Source organism: Psittacula echo (assembly GCF_963264785.1).
Source record: "Psittacula echo genome assembly, chromosome: 16".
NCBI lineage: Eukaryota > Metazoa > Chordata > Aves > Psittaciformes > Psittacidae > Psittacula > Psittacula echo.
The window spans coordinates 5286945-5305481 of NC_137752.1; the positions used below are offsets into that span (position 1 = coordinate 5286945).

The 18537-nt window shown below is 51.8% G+C and overlaps 2 protein-coding genes across 3 annotated transcripts; both read right to left on the minus strand.

Annotated features, from left to right (window-relative positions):
- Nucleotides 1-4727: 4727 nt before the first annotated feature.
- EXOSC2 (exosome component 2) lies at nt 4728-8669 on the minus strand (the record flags this gene model as incomplete). Of its 2 annotated transcripts, XR_013958125.1 has the most annotated exons (10): nt 4728-4877; nt 4980-5422; nt 5683-5811; nt 5996-6172; nt 7018-7086; nt 7233-7298; nt 7858-7947; nt 8202-8247; nt 8359-8460; nt 8545-8669. XR_013958125.1 is itself a non-coding variant. In XM_080630540.1 (9 exons), 9 exons carry the CDS (start codon nt 8667-8669, stop codon nt 5342-5344), a joined length of 885 nt encoding a protein of 294 aa, XP_080486666.1. In that variant the 3' UTR covers nt 4728-5341. The 2 variants fall into 2 exon arrangements, 1 of the variants encoding a protein (XP_080486666.1); XM_080630540.1 differs by having other exon boundaries at nt 4728-5422.
- A 2016-nt stretch (nt 8670-10685) lies between these two features.
- PRDM12 (PR/SET domain 12) lies at nt 10686-17764 on the minus strand (the record flags this gene model as incomplete). Its single annotated transcript, XM_080630571.1, has 5 exons — nt 10686-11068; nt 11561-11672; nt 15488-15643; nt 16541-16731; nt 17551-17764. 5 exons carry the CDS (start codon nt 17762-17764, stop codon nt 10686-10688), a joined length of 1056 nt encoding a protein of 351 aa, XP_080486697.1.
- Nucleotides 17765-18537: the final 773 nt, after the last annotated feature.

An 18537-nucleotide genomic window follows, 5' to 3' on the forward strand; every position in this document is an offset into this window, starting at 1 on the left:
TGGTCAAAGGTCTGTGGTTGCTCCCACTCCACAACAGGAGAACACACAGATGCAATTTCGTGTCACTGCCGCCTGCTCGGGGTAACCATCTGGCCACGGAGCGGCTTGTTTATACTGACTCCTCCCTTGTGACAAATCCAAACATACTCCGTGTCTCCTGCGCCATATTCAAGGTCCCCAGCAGACATGTATTCTTCATCTTCCAACAATAGCATCTGAAATGTAGAGTTTCATATGGCCCTATGGGATTCTCCACCTCTGATATGCCAGCCTGCTCCTACATCACTGATTCGTAGCCTTGAGACTCATCCCAAACTATTCCTACTGCATTTCTCTATCAGTGACTCAAATTGCATTGAGGCTCTTTGTGTTACACACACGCAGGAGAGAGAAATTCGGGTGCGTTATACTGAGATAAACCCGGGATCACAGCTCTTAAACTCAGACGAATTTCTGCAGATTTAAATCATTAATGGAGATCAGCTCTCACTGCGGTGATCTAACACCAGCTCCCGTGGGCTGAGGGAAGCAGAGGGAACAAAGCTGTCTGTCAACACAGGCCAAGCAGCCTCAGAGAAATCTGTCCCTAAAAACAATCCCAGAGCAGAGTGAACTCCAGAAGGTCTGTGTGCTCTGGAGACCTTGACCAAAATACACTACAAGTAATTGCAAATAAGCAGGACTTGTGTTGTAGACAACAGAGGCTGCGTATAGGCTTCTTGCTGCCTCACTGAGATCTGTGCAGATGAATGTACTATCTAATAGACTAGGTGCTTGCCAGTTCTGTGAACATGACTGTCTCATGTTAACAAAGCTGAAGCTGCCTGATGGATTTAGAAATTGTTAAAGACAAAGACAGAAGCTTGTGTGAATGCAGAATAAATGTAAAAGCCTACAGACTGTTTCTTTCAGTCGAGCCCTACCTGTGGCCTGTGTACATCCCACGGATTTCTTAAGAAATGTCAGTGCTTTTTGAAGCACTCACACTTCCATTAAGTGTGAGTTGTTACACTCAGCAGCTCCAGGGAGGTTTCCTCCACTTCCTCCAGAACAGTATCCTTAAGCTTCAATCAAATAATAAACCTTAGCAGATTAATTAACAGTCCTCAGGAACCTGAGACAACCAGTTCAAGACTGATAATCTCAGTGGGGTTTCGGTATCTTCCAAGGTCTGCTCAAAGCTTTGTATTTATACCATTCACTTCAACTGAACAGCAAAACTGCACGCGGATGATACAGAAGTAACATAATAAGCAGCAGTAATTGGATTAATAACCCATTAGCACAAATTTAAAGTCCCAATGGTTATTACTGGGAGTAGAGGGAGGAGTTGCCATTCTTCATATTAGTAAATGAATCAAACACTGGCACCAAGAAACAGGAAAATTATTCCTTTAGGTGAGTGATTTTGTGTCCTTGTTTCTGCAGGCAGCACTCACCAGCGAGGGAACTATTTATTAGCTCCACTTTCAAACACGTCTGTGCCCTGTATTAACCCCGGAGTAAACAGCACAGGCAGGTACCACAGCCTGTTTACAAACAGGCTTCACACCGTCACACACTGGTGACCAAAGAAATCAGATTGGTCTAAGCTGCTTTAATGCCTGGCATTTAGATTCTTATATAAAAACCAAAGACTTACTAGGTTTTTCCCACCCCAATTCCAATTATGGTTTTGTTCTCAAACCAGAGAAGCCATTGTTTCTTCCTTTTTGCCCTTCCTGCTTAGAAGATGCCTAGCAAAATCCCACAGACTATTTCAAGGATTAAAGAGGGCACTGCTTTTGCTGGAGTCCTCCTTTACATCTTGAGGACTTCCCATTTCAAAGTCTTTTTTTTGTCTAGCCTGCCTACCACTTCGTGTGGACCTACCTACGGAAAAAGGGGCCCCAGCTCCCCCACCTACCTGAAACACAGGCACTGCCACTGTTTGCCAAAGCCTCCCCCAGATCCCATCTGACAACCCACTAATATCTGCTCGGCGTTCAGGAAGAGCCATTTGCCATACTGTGGGTCATGACTGAACATGAAGCCTCTCCATATGGAAACCAGAAGCCCCAGCAGCACATCCAGTTGCTTTAAAGATGGATGAGCACTGTTGGCCCTTGACATTTGTTAAGAGAAAGAAAAGTCGTGGGGATGCAGCCAAATCAACAGTAAATGGCAGCGGACCTGGTACCTTTCTCAGACACCTTTGAAACTGCTCAGGAAGTTTCTCCCTCCCCACGCAATTTTGTCACTGTCATCTCTTGTTACCTGCTGGCTTGCAAAGCTGTGCTTGATGGGGCTGCAGGAACTGCCAACAGTGACCTCATGGAAGGCTTGTTACAGAACTGAAGTCTGGGCTTGGCACAACACTGGCTGAATTTGCAAAGAACAGCAATTACCCCCTCTTGGACAAGGAGCAAAATACTGGTACCTTCAGTTCTCTGCCCACATCAGGAAAGGTCCATAACCAAACCTTACCAGCTTAGGCTTAAAAACAAAAGTATTTGGGAGCATGGGAACTGCATGAGTCACACACTCCCCCCCCCCCCCCCCCCCCATTTAACACATCCCTAAGGCCAAAATATCAGGAATGCTGCAGCAAGCAGGAGGAATTGGAAAGCTCAGAGTTGAAGCATCTGAAGTCCAGATCTTGAGCAGGTTTGCAGGTCGTATATTCATTTATTGGTAATAAATAACCAAAAAAGGTTCGCAATGTGGAGAGAGGGTGAGCATAAGAAGCCTGGAGATGGACCACAATTTTAAAGACTGCTCTGTAGAGAGAAAAAAAAATAGAGGAAAAAGGAAAGAGAATCCCTCTAAGAACTCAGCTGTGCAGCCCACACAGCCAGCTGCAGACACCAGCACCCATTTATCAAGATCTGTGTTATGAGAACCTGGTGCTGTTTCACCTTGCAGGTCTGACAGCTCATGCTAAATACACATGAGCATGATCCAACTCTAAATTAACCCCCAAAGCACACTTCCTCAGCTCTTCTATCACATCACCAACAGTGCTTCACACCTCATAACCTCCCCCAAACCTTTTCTGACCTGTTAGGTGCCTGCAGAGAGGTTGCTTGAGGACAAAGAAGCATTTTGCATTCCTGTGCCAGCTCATCAGAACCATTTCCAAGTACCACATCTCTCCAGGTGGTAGTGAAGTATAGTGTCTTCAGCCCTTTGCTCTTTAACTGACACAGAGTTGTTTAAGCGGCAAAGATGCAAAGAGATCTCCTGGATTAGCTACAGAGCTCTCCATCAGCCTCCAAAAATGCTTTAAAAAAGTGAGCATCAAATACTTTATCTCATTGCTTATATATCCCCAATCTGCTTATAGCTAGAAGCCTCACAGCAGAAATCCCTGAATCTCCCCATATGGTAGTAAGATAAACAGCTGCTAAACTACAGCAACTGGATAGGGAAAAAAAGGTACCTTTCTAATTAAGATATGCAGATGCTGCTAAACCTTTCAGCCTTTTTGCACTGTTCCTGCCCACACAGATATGGATAATGCTGCCACTAGCCTCATGCATAGACCTGGAAGTGTCACCATCAAGCTTTAGTTTTCAGATGTCCCAAGTTATCCTGAGGATGCAATTGTTGCAACACTTGTTAGGGAAACCTCACAAAACTCAACAATTCCCAGGTCTTGTGTTGAGCATTCCACTAATATCCCCAGGAAGTTACTTTACAGAGGCAGCACGGACAGAAGTTGGAGCTGTGCAGCAGTAGAACGGATTAGCCATGTCCTTGCTTGTCCTTAGCCACTGAGCTCCATAATGCTCGAATATTTAGGTAGCAGTACCCGTGGCAGACATCCAGCCTTTGCTATTTGGCAGGGCAATGAGGCAGAACTGCCGGGGAAAGGGGATGCTACAAAGACGATCCGAAGCTGCCACCTAGTGCTTGCTGTGGACCACAGGCAGAGCAGCCTCAATTAGGCGACAAGCACCGAAGGGTATTTCTAGTTCCCAGGAAAAGATTGAGCAAAAAATTTTTCCTTTTGCCTGGGGCGAGCATGAGAATTTACAACGTTAGAATTAGATTCAGGGACAATTAGGGCTGACATTTTGCTTTTTCATCCTTTTAAAGAATTACACACTGTGGTTCAAGCAGCTCTAATACAATGCAAATACAATATACATACGCAATATGTATAACAAAGACAGATCTAATATAGCCCCAGAGATATGAGAGGATGCTCCAAGGAAAGCATCACATCCATTCTGTACAGAGAAGGCAAGTGGCTGCCTGCATCTGGCTCAGCATGCACACCTCTAACCACTGGCCTGGGATCTTCACCTACATCATATTGGGCTCCCTGTGACCCCCCAGACAGAGATGCTGGAAGACTCACCTCCATGAGATCCTGCAGGGCAGCAGTGTTGAGAGAGCCACTGTGAACTACAGCAGGCACTCTGCTTACACAGGAATTCTGCACAGAGGATATGCTGAAGAGGAAGGTTAAATCCTGCTTGGATGAAGAGCAGGTGTTGAGGGGGAGATAACAGGATGTTGCAACCATTCTGAGTGCAACCATTTCCTTTCACAAGGAAACAAACCAGCTGTAGCTCTCCAGATAGACCTAATTCATTCTGGAGAAAGACAAGCTAATGCACACACTCCTGAATGACTGATCTGTTTCAAAAATTTATTGAAATGTAAAATATTTAACAGAAAACAATACTGGAGCCTCCTCATAGGAGGAGTTCACTACAGTAGTCGTAATACAGGGACCAGCAGAACACATGCAGGCAGAGAAGACACTGCTTGCCCATGGCTACTCGTTCATGTGGACATCGTAGCACCTCCAACTTCATAGCCTTGAGCCATGAACAGCCAGACCCAAAATGTGGTTAGCAAAGGTGTGGATACTCCTGTACCTAAGACTGTGTATCAGAGGTACAAAAGAGAAAAACAAGAGCTGTCAATCAAAGACCACACTGGCAAATCCGTATCACAGAAAAAGAGAATCAAAACCATTCAGAAACCTTTTGGGGAGAGAGAAGCATCAGAAAACACGTCTTCCCCTCCATCACTCTGCACGAGGTTCAGGGGCACTAGACACAGCTACAAGTGCTATGGGATATGTCCCAGTTGTACCTGAATCTTCACAAAGGTCAGATAGCAGTTTTTCAGGATGCTGCACTAGAAGGCTATTGTACTTAAGTACTGCTTAGTACTATCGTACTAAAAGGGCTCAGGAGGTATCCTCGGAGTTAAAATGAGGAATTCTGGTGGTTTCTGAAGCATGGAATGAATGTTGGGGACTAGAACACTGAAAAAAAATAAAATACTGGGAATCAAAAGCTGCCATGTCAGAACTTCCAATGACTGCTTCTGGGCATGAGCTCTATCCCTCCAGATCCAGCAACCTATGTTGGGTTTCCAGAACGATCTGCTCCATCACCTCCGGTTTGAGAATGTCTTTGATCTGGAGTGGAAAGAAAAGTAACATTGGCACCAAAAATCAACTACTACTTTTACACACTCGATGGGGGCAAGAATCCCTGACACACAGCAATGAGCAGTGAGTTTAGTAGGTTGTGGTCAAACAAGACTATGGCAGAAGTGGGGAAGTTCATATTGTCACTTACTACAAGGATGCTTTGGAAAGCCAAAGGGAAGCCTCACCACCTAACTTCAGCAACTCCCCACAGCATGGAATAAAGTAAACACCACCAGTTTCTGTACCTGATGAGGAAGGGATGCTTCATAGCAATATAGGACACTGGTGTCAAAGAGCATCAACTTATGAGTAGCCAGAGCTACAATGCAGTTTCGGACCCGTGAGATCACCTCCCGGTCAGACATGGAAACAGGCTGAGGAAGGACAAAGGAAAAGAGATTAATACACAGGGAAATAATGCAAGCCTACTGTAAAAAAAGCTTTGCCATGAACCTAATACCAAATCTGGAAAGTCTCAGGTTGTTCACATGCCTCTGACTATGTTAGACTAAGAAAACATCACTGGTAGGAGAAGGCTGATCTTCCCTGAACCCTCACCTCCAAGTTGGTGACAAATCCCCCTGTCTCTTCATCTCTCTGCTCTGAAGTTGGGTAGATCCAGATGTAACCATTGTTGCCGAGGATCACAGATGCACCACAGGGCAGGTCATGGAAGTGAGTCTTCTGGCGCTTCACAAGAGATGGCGAGACCTGAATGAGCACACCCTGGGAAAGCTGAAGAGGAGACCATGAGACTCAGCATGAGAGACATGAGCCACCACAGATCACATCAAGTCACCGATACGCACTCTGTTCCCAATCTAGGAACCAGTTAATTTTAACACCTATTCCTGCGAAACAGTGAGTATAAAACCTGCCTGCCTCTGGGAGTGCTGCGAGGATTAGCTAATGCCTGTGCAGTCCTTTGAAGATGAAGAATACTCTAAGTGCTTGGCACAAATGTTAATATCTTGATCGTAACTACACATCAACCATCCCTGCAGAAAAATGAGGAGAGGCCCAATTTAGCAGAACACTTTCCCTCTTAATCCAATCACTGTCCTTCACCCTTTGTGCAATAAGAACACTTCCCTTTCATCTTTTAAATGCTAATACCCTTGGTCTGGTAATCCCAAACTGCAGCCTGCACTCCAATGGCCCCTTGGCTTATTTCAATGCACAAAACCAGAGATAAATGCCAACTGCATAAAGCCTAAAATAGAGCCCTGGAGAGAAAGAAAGAAGTCACAGGGGCAATGGCCTGCAGAACAGCAGTGATGAAGTTTGAGTCCAAAGATTTCTCCCCAGGGTTTAATTCCCAAGTGGCTAGTGGGGGTTTGCAGGCTGTAACTGTGGACTGGGAGAACAACAGCTCAAAGGGCACCTCAAGGGCACTTCCTCTACTTTGGGTAAACTCCACTCGGTGTAACCACATAGGAACTAATATTTTTCCTTAACCTGCAGGAATGGGTTATAACAACATCTGCTCTACTCCAGAGCCGTTTTCTTAAAAAATCCCTCCAAAAGGATGTCACATGGAGCAGAATTAGGCCAAGATCAAGCGCTTTTGAACAACTTACCTTCCCGTATTTCAGACTCCGGGTGTGCAGCGATAATGCCCCATCAGTAAATACAGACTGCACCTCTGCCTGTCAGTGCCGCTTAAGGAAACAAGGTCTCTAATGCTGCTCGGTGCCAACAGCCACTGGCTGCCTGCAGCAGAATGCTCTCACTACTAGCCAGGCTGTTCTCCCCGCACCCTTGGTTCTTCTGAGCGCAAGCAGTGGAAGGATACACTGATGAGGTCCCCTTCCTGCAGACAGTCCCTCATTGCAAGCTCATCTTCTATTGATCTCCTTCTCTGAAATCATAGAATCAACCAGGTTGGAAAAGGCCTGTATGATCACTGAGCCCAACCATCAACCCAGGACTGTCAAGCCCATCACTAAACCATGTCACTAAGGACAAACTGATTTTCCCTCATGGCTGCCCCTCATCTCCAGTCCCAGCCACCCCTCATCTGTCCCTTCATAGTGGCCCATGCTATATAGCTGCTGCCCATACCCCTCATGGCCACCCCACCTGTCCCTTCATGATCTCCCCTCATGGCCACCCCTGCTCTCCCCTCTTCTTGCACAATGAAAGACAAGTTACGTGTAGCTCAGAAAGAGAAAACACCAGTTAACACATTGCAGGGGGACCGCTGGGTGCTAAGCAAAATGCAGTGTTGTTGCCAAAGGAAAGCCAGACTAGCACATCTAAAGCGTTTATGTCCAAATAACACCGAGAGTTAAAGACCCTGGAGCACTGCAGACCCACTGCCCAAACCTAACACTGCCCTTGGGTACTGTGTGAAAGGTGCCACAGCTTCCACGCAAGCAGAAGACAACAGGGCTCTGGCACTGCTGGCCTACACTCACCAGTTCCCCACCAGGTAAGTTTATAGATGACAGCAGCAGGACTGAATCTAGCCTGGAATACGTCTCCACTTTCCATCGCTTCTGCTGAACCTGGAGAAGGAAGGATCATCTGCTGATACGCACTGAGAGCTGAGCAGCTCTTCAGCAGAGCGGGATGTCCTGCGGCCAGCTCAGGCTGCATGGGGGGCCTGCCTCCAGCCTCGCCTGGTTTAAACCCCATCCCAGCGCTTCCGCACAGCCGTGCTTCCAGCAGTGTCAGAAGCGCTGCGGATCAGACCAAGGCACAGACACGCAGCCAGACCGCGGGACACCCTTCTCCTCCACGGCACATCCCTGAGCTTTACCTCCGTAATCCTCCCGACCACGACATCGCCGACCTCACCGTTGTACCTGGGAGCGGGACAGGGAGAGCAGCCCGTCACACACCTCATCCTGCCCAGCACCAGGCCCGACCGGCCGCCAGCCCTCGCCCCTCACAGCGTGCATGCTCGCCGCGCTCACCGGGTGTTCAGCGCTCGGACACAGATCAGCTTGTTCACCCTTTCCACCACGCCGGCCACCGAGGCGATGAGCTTGTCATCCTCCACATAGGTGCCGTGGCCCCTGTGGAGACAAGCGGCTGCCTGAGGAGAGCCCGAGGACAGTCAACCCTCGCCTCCCCACCGCCTCTCTTCGCCATTGTCTCACCTCATGTACCCTGTATCCGTGGTGATCGTGTCCCCCGGAGCCACCAAGTGCTTCTCGGGGCCCCGAGGCGCGTCCAGCACCGCCGGCTTGCGGGGCACTGGCAACCGCATGGTGACGGCGGCCATCTTGACTGAGGGCGGTGCAGCACCGTGACCTCGTCCGCAGGCACCTTCCGTCCGCCATGTTGGCTACTGGCGGGAAGGCGCCTGAAGGCGCAGACGTCGCCATCTTGAGTGAGGGCGGTGCTGAGGTGTCCGGGCAGCCATGCTGGTTCCTGTCAGGGAAGCAAACGCAGAGAGCGGCCATGTTTAGTGAGGGCAGGCTGTGAGACTGAGCTTGGCCGGCTCCTCGGAGGGCCCAGCGCTCCGTTTTGGGAAGCCACCCCCGGCTAACCCTAACCCATGAGCCTGTCCTGCTGCATTAGGCAGGACAAGGGGCATTAGGCAACCCAATGTTTAATGCTGCAAGCCCACATGTAGGGACTGCAGAAAGGCATACACCCAAGGTGGTGGTTAGACTTGGCTTAAAGGAGGAGTTGACAGTTCCCTTGGCAAAGGTCTTCTAATGGTAAATAATAGGGGTGTGCGGAAGTTCTGATCATTTAATTCAAACACAGCTAGACTTTTCAGAGGTGCTGAGAAAATAACAAGGAAAAAGAAGGCAGCAATGACCTCTCCAAATCCTTCTTTTCCTTAACTCAAAAAATCAAACTATTCTTACAAGCAGGACTTGTGCCTGTAGCCCATCAGAGCCGGAATATGACCATTAATTCATGGAAGATACTGAAGGATCTCAACAGCTGCTACTGCAGCTAGAGTGTACATGTGGGGACAGGGAGGTACCAGACCACACACTGGTACCTGCTTGCAGCCAGCACCCACCTCTTCTCTTTCATACCTGAAGAGAGCCTTTCCTCTTCCCAACTGCACTATTTGGTCCAATAAATGATGCTGCATCTCCTAATTCACCTCTTACTTAGTTGAAATCTCCATTCATTCCAACCACTCCATCCCCTCCATTAACAAAATAAAGCTCTCCATACTGTCCCCTCTTCTAAACGATAAATGTTCCAAGTAATTTTTATTTAGAATACAAGAGAGAGGTACAAATGTATTTACACTGTGTACATATACAATCAAATAATATATAATATCAAAGTTCTGTAAATAATGTTTACATAAATATTTACACAGTTAAAGTGACACTTGTTCTTCTCGGGAAGTAAAACACCGTTTAGTGAGAACTTTATACACCTTAGACTTATAATTAATATTAGAATACCTTCTGTCGAGCTCTATGATACACAGCGCTCCTCGCTCGCCTGCGGCAGGACTCCAGAGGGCGCTTGGAGTTGTCCTTGGGGACAGAGCTGGCCCGGGGACCGCTTTCCTCTGTCCCCGGAGGGCAGCACAAGGAACAGCCGAAGCGTTCCGGGGATCAGACCCCACAAGACCTGCCCGTGGATGGGCACTTCCAGCGGGGAGCATCCCTGTGGGACGTGGCCTGCTCGCCCTCTGCCCATGGCATCGCTCCGCGGGGGCTGGCAAACCCCAGTGCACGGCTCGGGCTGGAGGAGGGCAGGCGAGGGTGGGGGAAAACGCAACCCTTCGCTCAATGAGGAGGGAATTGGGTCCCTTGGAAAGAGCCACCGGAGCCAAACAGGCCCGAATGGGGCTGTGACAGTCTTTCAGTGGGATATGCATCAGCTGGACACTTGCTGGAGCAGAGGAGAAGGGATAAGGGCAGCTTTTCCTTCCATCAGATTACGTGTAACACCCAGGCGGGACTCACCCAGCCAGCATTTAGGCTGCCCCAGTGCACCAGCAAACCCACACAGACCATCCAGCTGTGTCCCTTGTCCCCCTGCTCACCCCAGGGACCAGCAGCACCCGCCCTGCACCGCATCTCCCCAGGGAGCATCCTGCATGGTGCAGCTCAAGCTCAGAGCTGGGGGGGGGGGGTGTCCCTCACCAAGCCCCCTACCAAACCCCACACAAACAGCAATGCTCCAAAACCCCACCAAGACACAAAGCAGCCCTGCCTCTGCCCCCCAGCTCTGCCATGGGTCAACCACCCCTAGTCCATTGCATGCCTCAGCACCAGTCTTTGCCGTCCCAAAACCTGCTGCTGCACCGAGGGCTTCACAGCACCATGGTGGGGATGTGATGGGCCAGAGAAGCAGGATGGGGCACGGGCAGTGCCGGCGAGTGAGCCTGCAGGGAGGCGTTGGGGGGCCGATGGCGAGCGCTCTTCTGGTGCGCCCGCAGCCCGGCAAGCTGGGAATAGGCACTTTGGCAAACCTGGCACTTGTAGGGCCGCTCGCCGGTGTGCAAGCGGACGTGGTTGCGGAGGGTGGAGGACTGGCTGAAGCGGCGGTTGCAGAAGCGGCACACAAAGGGCTTGTCCAGCGTGTGGATGCGCATGTGGGAGCGCAGGTTGCTGCGGGAGTTGAAGCCGCGGTGGCAGATGACGCAGCGCATGCGCCCCGTCGTGCTGGCCCCCGTCTCCACCGCGTGGAAGTCCTCTGGGGACAATAGAGACCGTCAGGAGCTGCTCCAGCGCACAGCCTGAACCCCAACGGGACAGTCCTAAATAACCACCCTGAGCTCCCTCACTGGCTCCCTTTGGAGTCACAGGCTGGTACCTGGGCCTTTAGGATGGGACCAGAGCTGGGAACGGGCTCATGCAAATTTAGATGAGGGGAAGCACTGAAGCCAACATGTGTCCCCTACAGAGGGGCACAAAAAGCACTGTTTTCCCCATGCAACTGTGTCAGGCAGTGGACCACAGCACCAACAGCAGCCATGGGCAACCTTCCGAATTACTGGGGTATTACAGCTCAAGTTGCATGGATCTGTCTCATAGTCCCTATGTTGTCCCCAGTTCCTTTCAGAATCTGATATATCCTCTGGAATATTCCTGTCCCATGCCCACTCTGTGGCCTCAGAGCTGTGGACAGGGTGGATGCAGAACAGGCAGAGATGCTGCACCCAAGGCTGTTTCCAATGTTACCTACCATGCTTGTTCTTCTTCTGCTCCTCTTCCAGCCCTGGCACACCGGGGATGCCCAGGAAAGTGTTGTGGGAGTTCCCATACCAGACCAGCAGCTCCTGGTCTGGAGGAATCATCTATAAGGAGAAATACAGAGGGGGTGTTGGGAGCGGCAATGAGCAGAGATGAACATCCTTAAATGGTCACTTCAAACCTACCCTGACTATAGCCCATCTTCTGCAAGACCCTGCTGCCATCTGGGACCTGCCAGCAAGTCCCCAGTACCCTCTGGCAGGCACAGCGCAGCACAGCCCACACTGCAGCACTGGAGGCAATGCCACAACTCAGCATCATCCACTGCCAGCACAAACCTGTACCGGGCTCTCCCCCAGGCTGGGCCACAAACATGACAGGCAAATAAGCGGGTACAGAGCACCCAGGTGAAGCTGGGGTCTCTGGAGTAAAGGATGCAGAGATCCCTGCAACTCTTGGAGACCTGGAGAAATAAACCATTTGTGGGCCCATGAACTGCACAGATGCACAAGTGACAGACCAAAGCAAGGAGCCAGCAAAGGGCTCAAAGGAGAGATCAGGGACTGGTACCGGAGAGCGTAGTTCAGGTGCGAGATGCTGCCTACCGCTCACACCAAAGCCATGGTGCCTGCAACAGCCCAAGATCTACAGGGCCAGGAAAAGGTTTGTGCACCACCCATGCTCCAGTTTTCCTAAAATGATGGCACTTCTGCTTCCTCTGTTATTCCCGTTACGTTCTGCACTGCTGGGGCAGCCGGAGCAAACAGCCAGAAAATGCCGTTCAAGCCTCTCTGCATGAAGCATGACTGGGAAGCTGGATGCTCTGACATCGGTTCAGGTAACACTAATAATAACATCACTTTACAAAATATACACATTTTCCCCTTGCAGGTCCCTGGCATTAAGAACATAATTTAGAAATGGGAAACTCCTGCATTTCAGATGACAACTTTCCATACACAAGTAGACCAAGAAAAGCATCATCCACGTGAAACACAGCTCCTAAGTTGCATCACTCAAAGACTGAAAATGTGCCTAATTTTAGGCACTGGAAAGCAGGAATTTGACTTCATATGTTTAAGTGTCCATCTGCATAAAGGCCTCACTGGGGCTGCAGAGTAGGAATATGGGAGGCAGGGAAAGACGGTATCATCTTGCATCCCAAATTGGTGCAGTCTCATTTTCTTTGAGCAAAAAATGACTTATTTTTAATACAAGCAACTAGAATAAAAGATTGTTGAAAGGACACACCACATTACAGGGGTGCATAAATGTGTGTGCAGGTTTTATTCTGCTGGAGCACCAGCAAGAGGTGAGCACACCTGTGTTTACACCCCAAAGCAATTTAAACTGCCCTGCCAGGAATCTTGTGGCCTTCAGACCAAAGGCTAAAACTTGCTGCCCTCATTTTATTTTCCAGCAGCAGCAGCTTGGAATTGTTGAAGGCAGCAACAGAAAAAAACACATGGAAATATTAAAGGCAAATGGCAAAAAAGGCATAAAAGAAGTCTGATTTTGTGGAGGATAGTTGAGAAAGAGATCCTAAGAGATATTGTACTGCAGTGATGGTGCAGCAGAGGTGGGTACAGAGCAATGGCCTGGGTGGCTCATGGTGCCCACTGGGAAGCTGGCAGGAAGCTTTGCATTGAGAGGGGAAAAGGAAATTGGTAAGCCCCTCACGGCTGGCTTGAGAAAGGGAAGGAGGGGAAGGAGGGTGACAGTGCCCATGCACAGCACCACCAAGTTCAGGTCACTGCATATCCTGCCCAAGACTGAGCAGTTCTGGCTGGTCTCAAGGTGATGCTGTGCTCTCAATTCAGGGTTTGTGGTGAGAGAAGTGACAAGGCAGGGAAATGAGTGACAAAGGGGCTTGCTGCGGTCCGAGGTACAGATATCTGTGTGCCCGCGACTCCACGTTAGGGGATTAACAAGCAGAAAGAGAAGCACAAAAGGAAAATCCTCTCCTTTTCTTGTTGGGTGCACAGACTCCAATGAGTTTGAACAAGCAATTGGTTTTAGACCGCAGGTGTGTGTGCATGCATACATGTGTGCTGTACAGGGGTGAATGAGGAGCCCACAGAAGATGCAGATCCTCAACCTGTCATGCCTGGCTGTGACCCAGCTTCTCAAACACTCCTTGCTTCCCTTCATTGCAGTCAAACATGTAAAGCCTCAGCCCCTTCTGCTCCTCTTGTGCTGACCTGGTGGCAGTGGGAGCAGGAGCACCGTGCCGCAGGCACCCTTCATCCCCACACCTAGTTCTCCCCATCACTTGGGGTTCACCACTTTCAACATTTCAAATTCCCTGCTCATGACAAGAGAATTAAACTTGCCCTGCTCTGGCACTCACTGCTTCAGCCCCAGGAACAAGCCTGCAAACTGACCATGATTATAACTGGGCCTCTACATGCACCTCCCCAGATATCAGCTCACTTGCCCTATCATCCATGTTCACACAGGCTGTGAGATACATGGCTGAATTACACCATGGCTATGTGGAATTACTTTACTTCTTTGCAGAATAAGAACAGTAATAAAAAGCAATTAAGCTGCTGTCACTATGGCACAGCTGCCCACGAGAGCATCAGATCTTAAAACTGGGCACAGCTGAAGCCTACAGAGGGTTGTCCAGGATGGGGAGAGCAGCACGGGAGCACTTGGGGCTCTTGCTTGAGCGCTGCACGGGGAAAGGCGGCAGAACCAAGAGGCACGTGAGACTTTCCCGCAGCACAATACCTGCTCTTTTCTTACCCATCCAACATGCTTTCCCATCCTGCTGCAGCAATCCCACACCCAGCGCTGATGTTATCTCAGTGCAGGATTGGGCCATGGTCCTCTGCTGAGGAGCATTTGAGCATCCACTCCCCTGTAAGACAGCCTAGGAGCCCTGGCTGATCCCAGGAGTTGCCCTTCCCAAAGAACCAGTGGTACCTGCACTCTTTCCTATCCAAGAGCCTCTCCCAGCTGCAGGCAGAGCAGCAGCCCACGCAGGTCTGGACCCAGTACTGGAAAGAGACAGTCCCACGGTGCCAGTCTGGGATGGAATGGGAGATGTTCCCTCTTGTGACACCTCCCCGAGCTACCACCTTTCTCCACCTGCAACAGCACTGGGTTACGGGAACACTACACAAGCAGAGCTGGTCCCCACTGTCACACCACTGGTGCTGTGTGACTTGTACGTACATGGTATTGATAAAGCTAGGGAGCCAGGCTCCCATCTCTGTCCCAACATCTCCTATAGGGAGCTGTGAGTACCTCCAGCTTTAATCCCACAGCATGACAAGCTGTGCCCTGGGACTGCCCTGGAACATCCCTGGGACACAGCGTCTGTCCCAGCTGCTCTGCCAGCACTTGGTACAGGAGCACATGGATGAGTTGGGCAGGGTCAGTCTGTTCTCCACAGCCCCGCTGTGGGTAGCCCAAGGCACGAGCGTACAAGCACTGCTCACTGCCTGGCTCCCAAAGCTCTGATTCCTCCTCTCCTGCTGTTTAAAGAGTTGCTTATGACCCTGTGCAGAGGCACAGAACTCCCCATACTTCCCCTGCTACAGAGAAGGCGGTTCTGTGCGAAAATCAAGAGGACATCAACAGCCTGCTCCTGCCAAAAGTCCCTCCTGGGTCAGGATTACAGCTCCTATGCTTTACACCCCAAAACAAGCTTGGTGTCATTTGCTCTCCCTCTGCTCAGCACACATCATAGAATGAACCCACCAAAAGGGGACAGAGAGAAGAAGGGCCCTTTGCTGTTCCCTGAAGCTCATGCAATGGCTGTTCCCTGCAGTGCCCTCCTATGCCAGGGGGTCTGGGTGCCGGGTACGACAAAGCTGCCCTGTGCTCCCACAGACACACAGCAACCGCCCAAAAGGAAAAGGGAGGGTCTGTGCGGTCCTCTGCTGCTGCTGCTCCTTGTCCAGCTTACCTCAATAGCCTTGTAGAAGATGCTGTTCCCAATCTGGACCACCTCCAGGTTCTGCTCCTGCTCATTCCGTGCACATTTGATGTAGGTCATCCAGCTGCGGTGGTCCTCCTGGCTGGCATCGATGAAGTACCGCACGGTGCCATCTTCATTGAAGACCTGGGAAGGGAAAAGAGCGTTTGGTAGCGATGCTGTCACAACAGACTGAACCTCGTCACCTCCTGCACCTGGGATAACATCCCTGGGTGGACAGGGACAAACTCAAAGCCAGCATGGCATCGGGGCTGAGACCCTTCAGGAAGCAAGGAAATTACCAAACCCTTCCTGCTCATGGTGCTGGACCACACAGCTGCGTAGGAGCTGAAGAAAGGAGCTCTGCTTTACTGGACAGGCGCAGCTGGCCCTACCAGCCCATGCCCACAGGGATAATGCAGCTCCCAGCCTCAATTCCCCTTTGCAGAAGGGGGGCCGGCATCCTGCTGCTGCCCATGGGAGCCGGGATGTCCCTGGAATGGTGCCTGCCAGACCTGGAGCTCAGGGGAAGAAGCTTTGCAGTGTGGTAGGAAAGGTGAGGCAAGTTTCTATTAGGCATAAATTTATAATAATCATTAAGAAGTGCAAGTCTGACACCGAGTGAAACAAATATAAATAGAGGGGAAAAAAACCTCTCTACCCGCTGGGCAAACCAGCGTGATGTCCTGGCAGCTCAGAACCCTACGGCTTCACTTGAGGTGAACAGCACCGGGGCTGGGACAAAACAAGGGGCAAGGCAGAGCTGGTTTCATGCACTGCGCACAGGGAAGGGCAGGGTGTGACCCTGCTGCGTGGGACATGAGCAACAGCCTTTCAGGGCTCATCCAAGAGCTGGATGCACCCTGAGAGCTGAAGACGACCTTGGGTTCCCTAACCCCACCTGCCTTGGAGGAAGCCAGACCTTCGCACGGACAGGGAAAATGAGGCACAGGGAGGGTGCCTGACAGCACACAAGCACAGGGCAAAGCCCGCGGGCCCCGGCACCACATCCCTGCTGCTCCCCGGGGCTGGGGGTGTCATTACCTCCCACATGAGGTTGTTGTTCTTGCACAGGTCCACATGCTCGGGTGAGATGACCCTGCCCGTGAACGGTCCCATCTCGGTGCCAGCCTTGATCCAGGTCTTGGAGAAGATGCCGAGCCCTTCCCCAGGGATGGAGCTCTGGGCGATGATCACTTCCGACGGCAGCACCAGGCTGGACAGCTTCTGCACCTCTGCGGGCAACGGGAGAGGGCTCGGACCGGGACCTGCCGCCCTCCTTCCATTCACCCCCTGCCCACCCCACTGCGGGGAAACCCGATGAGGGGAGAGAGGGGACCCAAATCCCGGGGCTGAGTCTTTGAAACGCCCAACCGGGCTCCTACAAAGCGGTACAAGGTTACCCCCGGGGCATTGAGGAGATACCTGGGAAAAGCCGCCCCGGCCGGGCTAGGGAACGGGGCTGAGAAAGGAGGTTAAATGGTGTCTATTTCGGCCCATCCAGCAATTTGTCATGCTGTTAAAGTGATCTGCATTCATTAAACTCAACTAGAAAGAAATTGCTAATTCTAAATTCATTAGTCCTTTAGGAATGCTGTAGCGGTACATTGTGCCTGAATGGCGCAAGGGCTTGTTTAAAAGGGCCCAGGAATTCCTCTTACAAAATGGGGAGATGAGATGGTTGACATATAGTGAATGGAAATGGAATTAGCCTTCATGGTAAATTAAGAGAGGAACAGAAAATCCGAGAGGGGGAAAAGGGAGCCGGGACGCCCCGGCGATGCCAGGGCGAGAGAAAAGATATTGTCCCGGGCGGCTGAATGCGGGGCCCCCCCGGCTCCCCCCAGCCCGCGGTTTAAGTGGGAACTTTCTCAGGTCAAGCCCAAGTTAACCAAATGAATTTAAAGCCCTTCTTCCCCAGTCAACTGCTATTACACGGCTGGAGAGAGCCGGGCGCCGGCAGCCACGTCCCGCCGCCGGGCACTGGGGGCCCGTCCCGGGGATGGGGAAGGGGGTCCGGAGGGTCCGGGTGTGTGTGTGTGGTGCCCACTCACCTCCGGAGAAGGACTGAGCCAGGACCTCAGCCGTGAAGGCGGTCTTGGGGCTGCTCTTCTCCTCGAAGAGCTGCTCGCCCAGGACGTTTCTCCAGCGGCCGTAGAGGAAGCTGTGCAGGATGTCGGAGGTGATCACCTCGGCCAGCGACAGCCCCTGCGGCTTCAGCCCGGGCTTGAGCACCAGCGCTTCGGCGGGGAGCACCGAGCCCATCATGGGGGCGAGGCAGCGGCGGGCGGGCCGGGCTCGGCGGGGCGCAGGCGGCGGGCCGGGCTCCGTGCGGCTCGGCGGCTCCCGCCCGGCTATATATGAGCTTCATTGACCCTCCTAATTGGTTATTAATGACCTCCCTGACGTTGGCGGAGAGACTGGGGCTGCCGGAGCGAGGCGAGCCGTCGGAGCCCCCCCTCCCCTTCTTCTTTTCCCTCCCCTCCCCGGGGGTGGGGTGGCTGGAGGGAGGGACACGGCGAGTACACACGCATGCACACACATACACACGTATACGCACACGTATATACACATGTACACACATGTACATACGCACCGCTTCGGCCTCTCGAACCCCCCTGGCCCAGGCAAACGCAAACCTGGGCACCTGCCCCCGGCCACCCGCCGGGAACGGCGAAAAGACAACGAAACGGGCAGCAATGACCACGCCGGTGCCCCACAGACGGGGCGCGCCCTCCGGCCCGGCCCCGCTCCCCACCCGCTCCCTGCGCTCGTTTGAGGGGTGAAACGCGGCGCTTTGGGGCAGCTGCGCCTCACAACGAAATCGGGGGCGCCGGGGCCGTTCCCCAGCCCTGCTCAGCGGCATCGGGCCCCCGCGGCCCCGGGGGAACGGATGCAAGTTCCCCCGCTGAGCTCCGAGCCGCCGCGGACCCCCGCTGCCCCCCGCATTCCCGGGCCGAAGGGTCGGTACTGGAGACCCTGGAGCTGCCCCCCAAATCCCGGGGAGGGTCCCCAAGCACAGAGCGAGAGGGGACGCACCC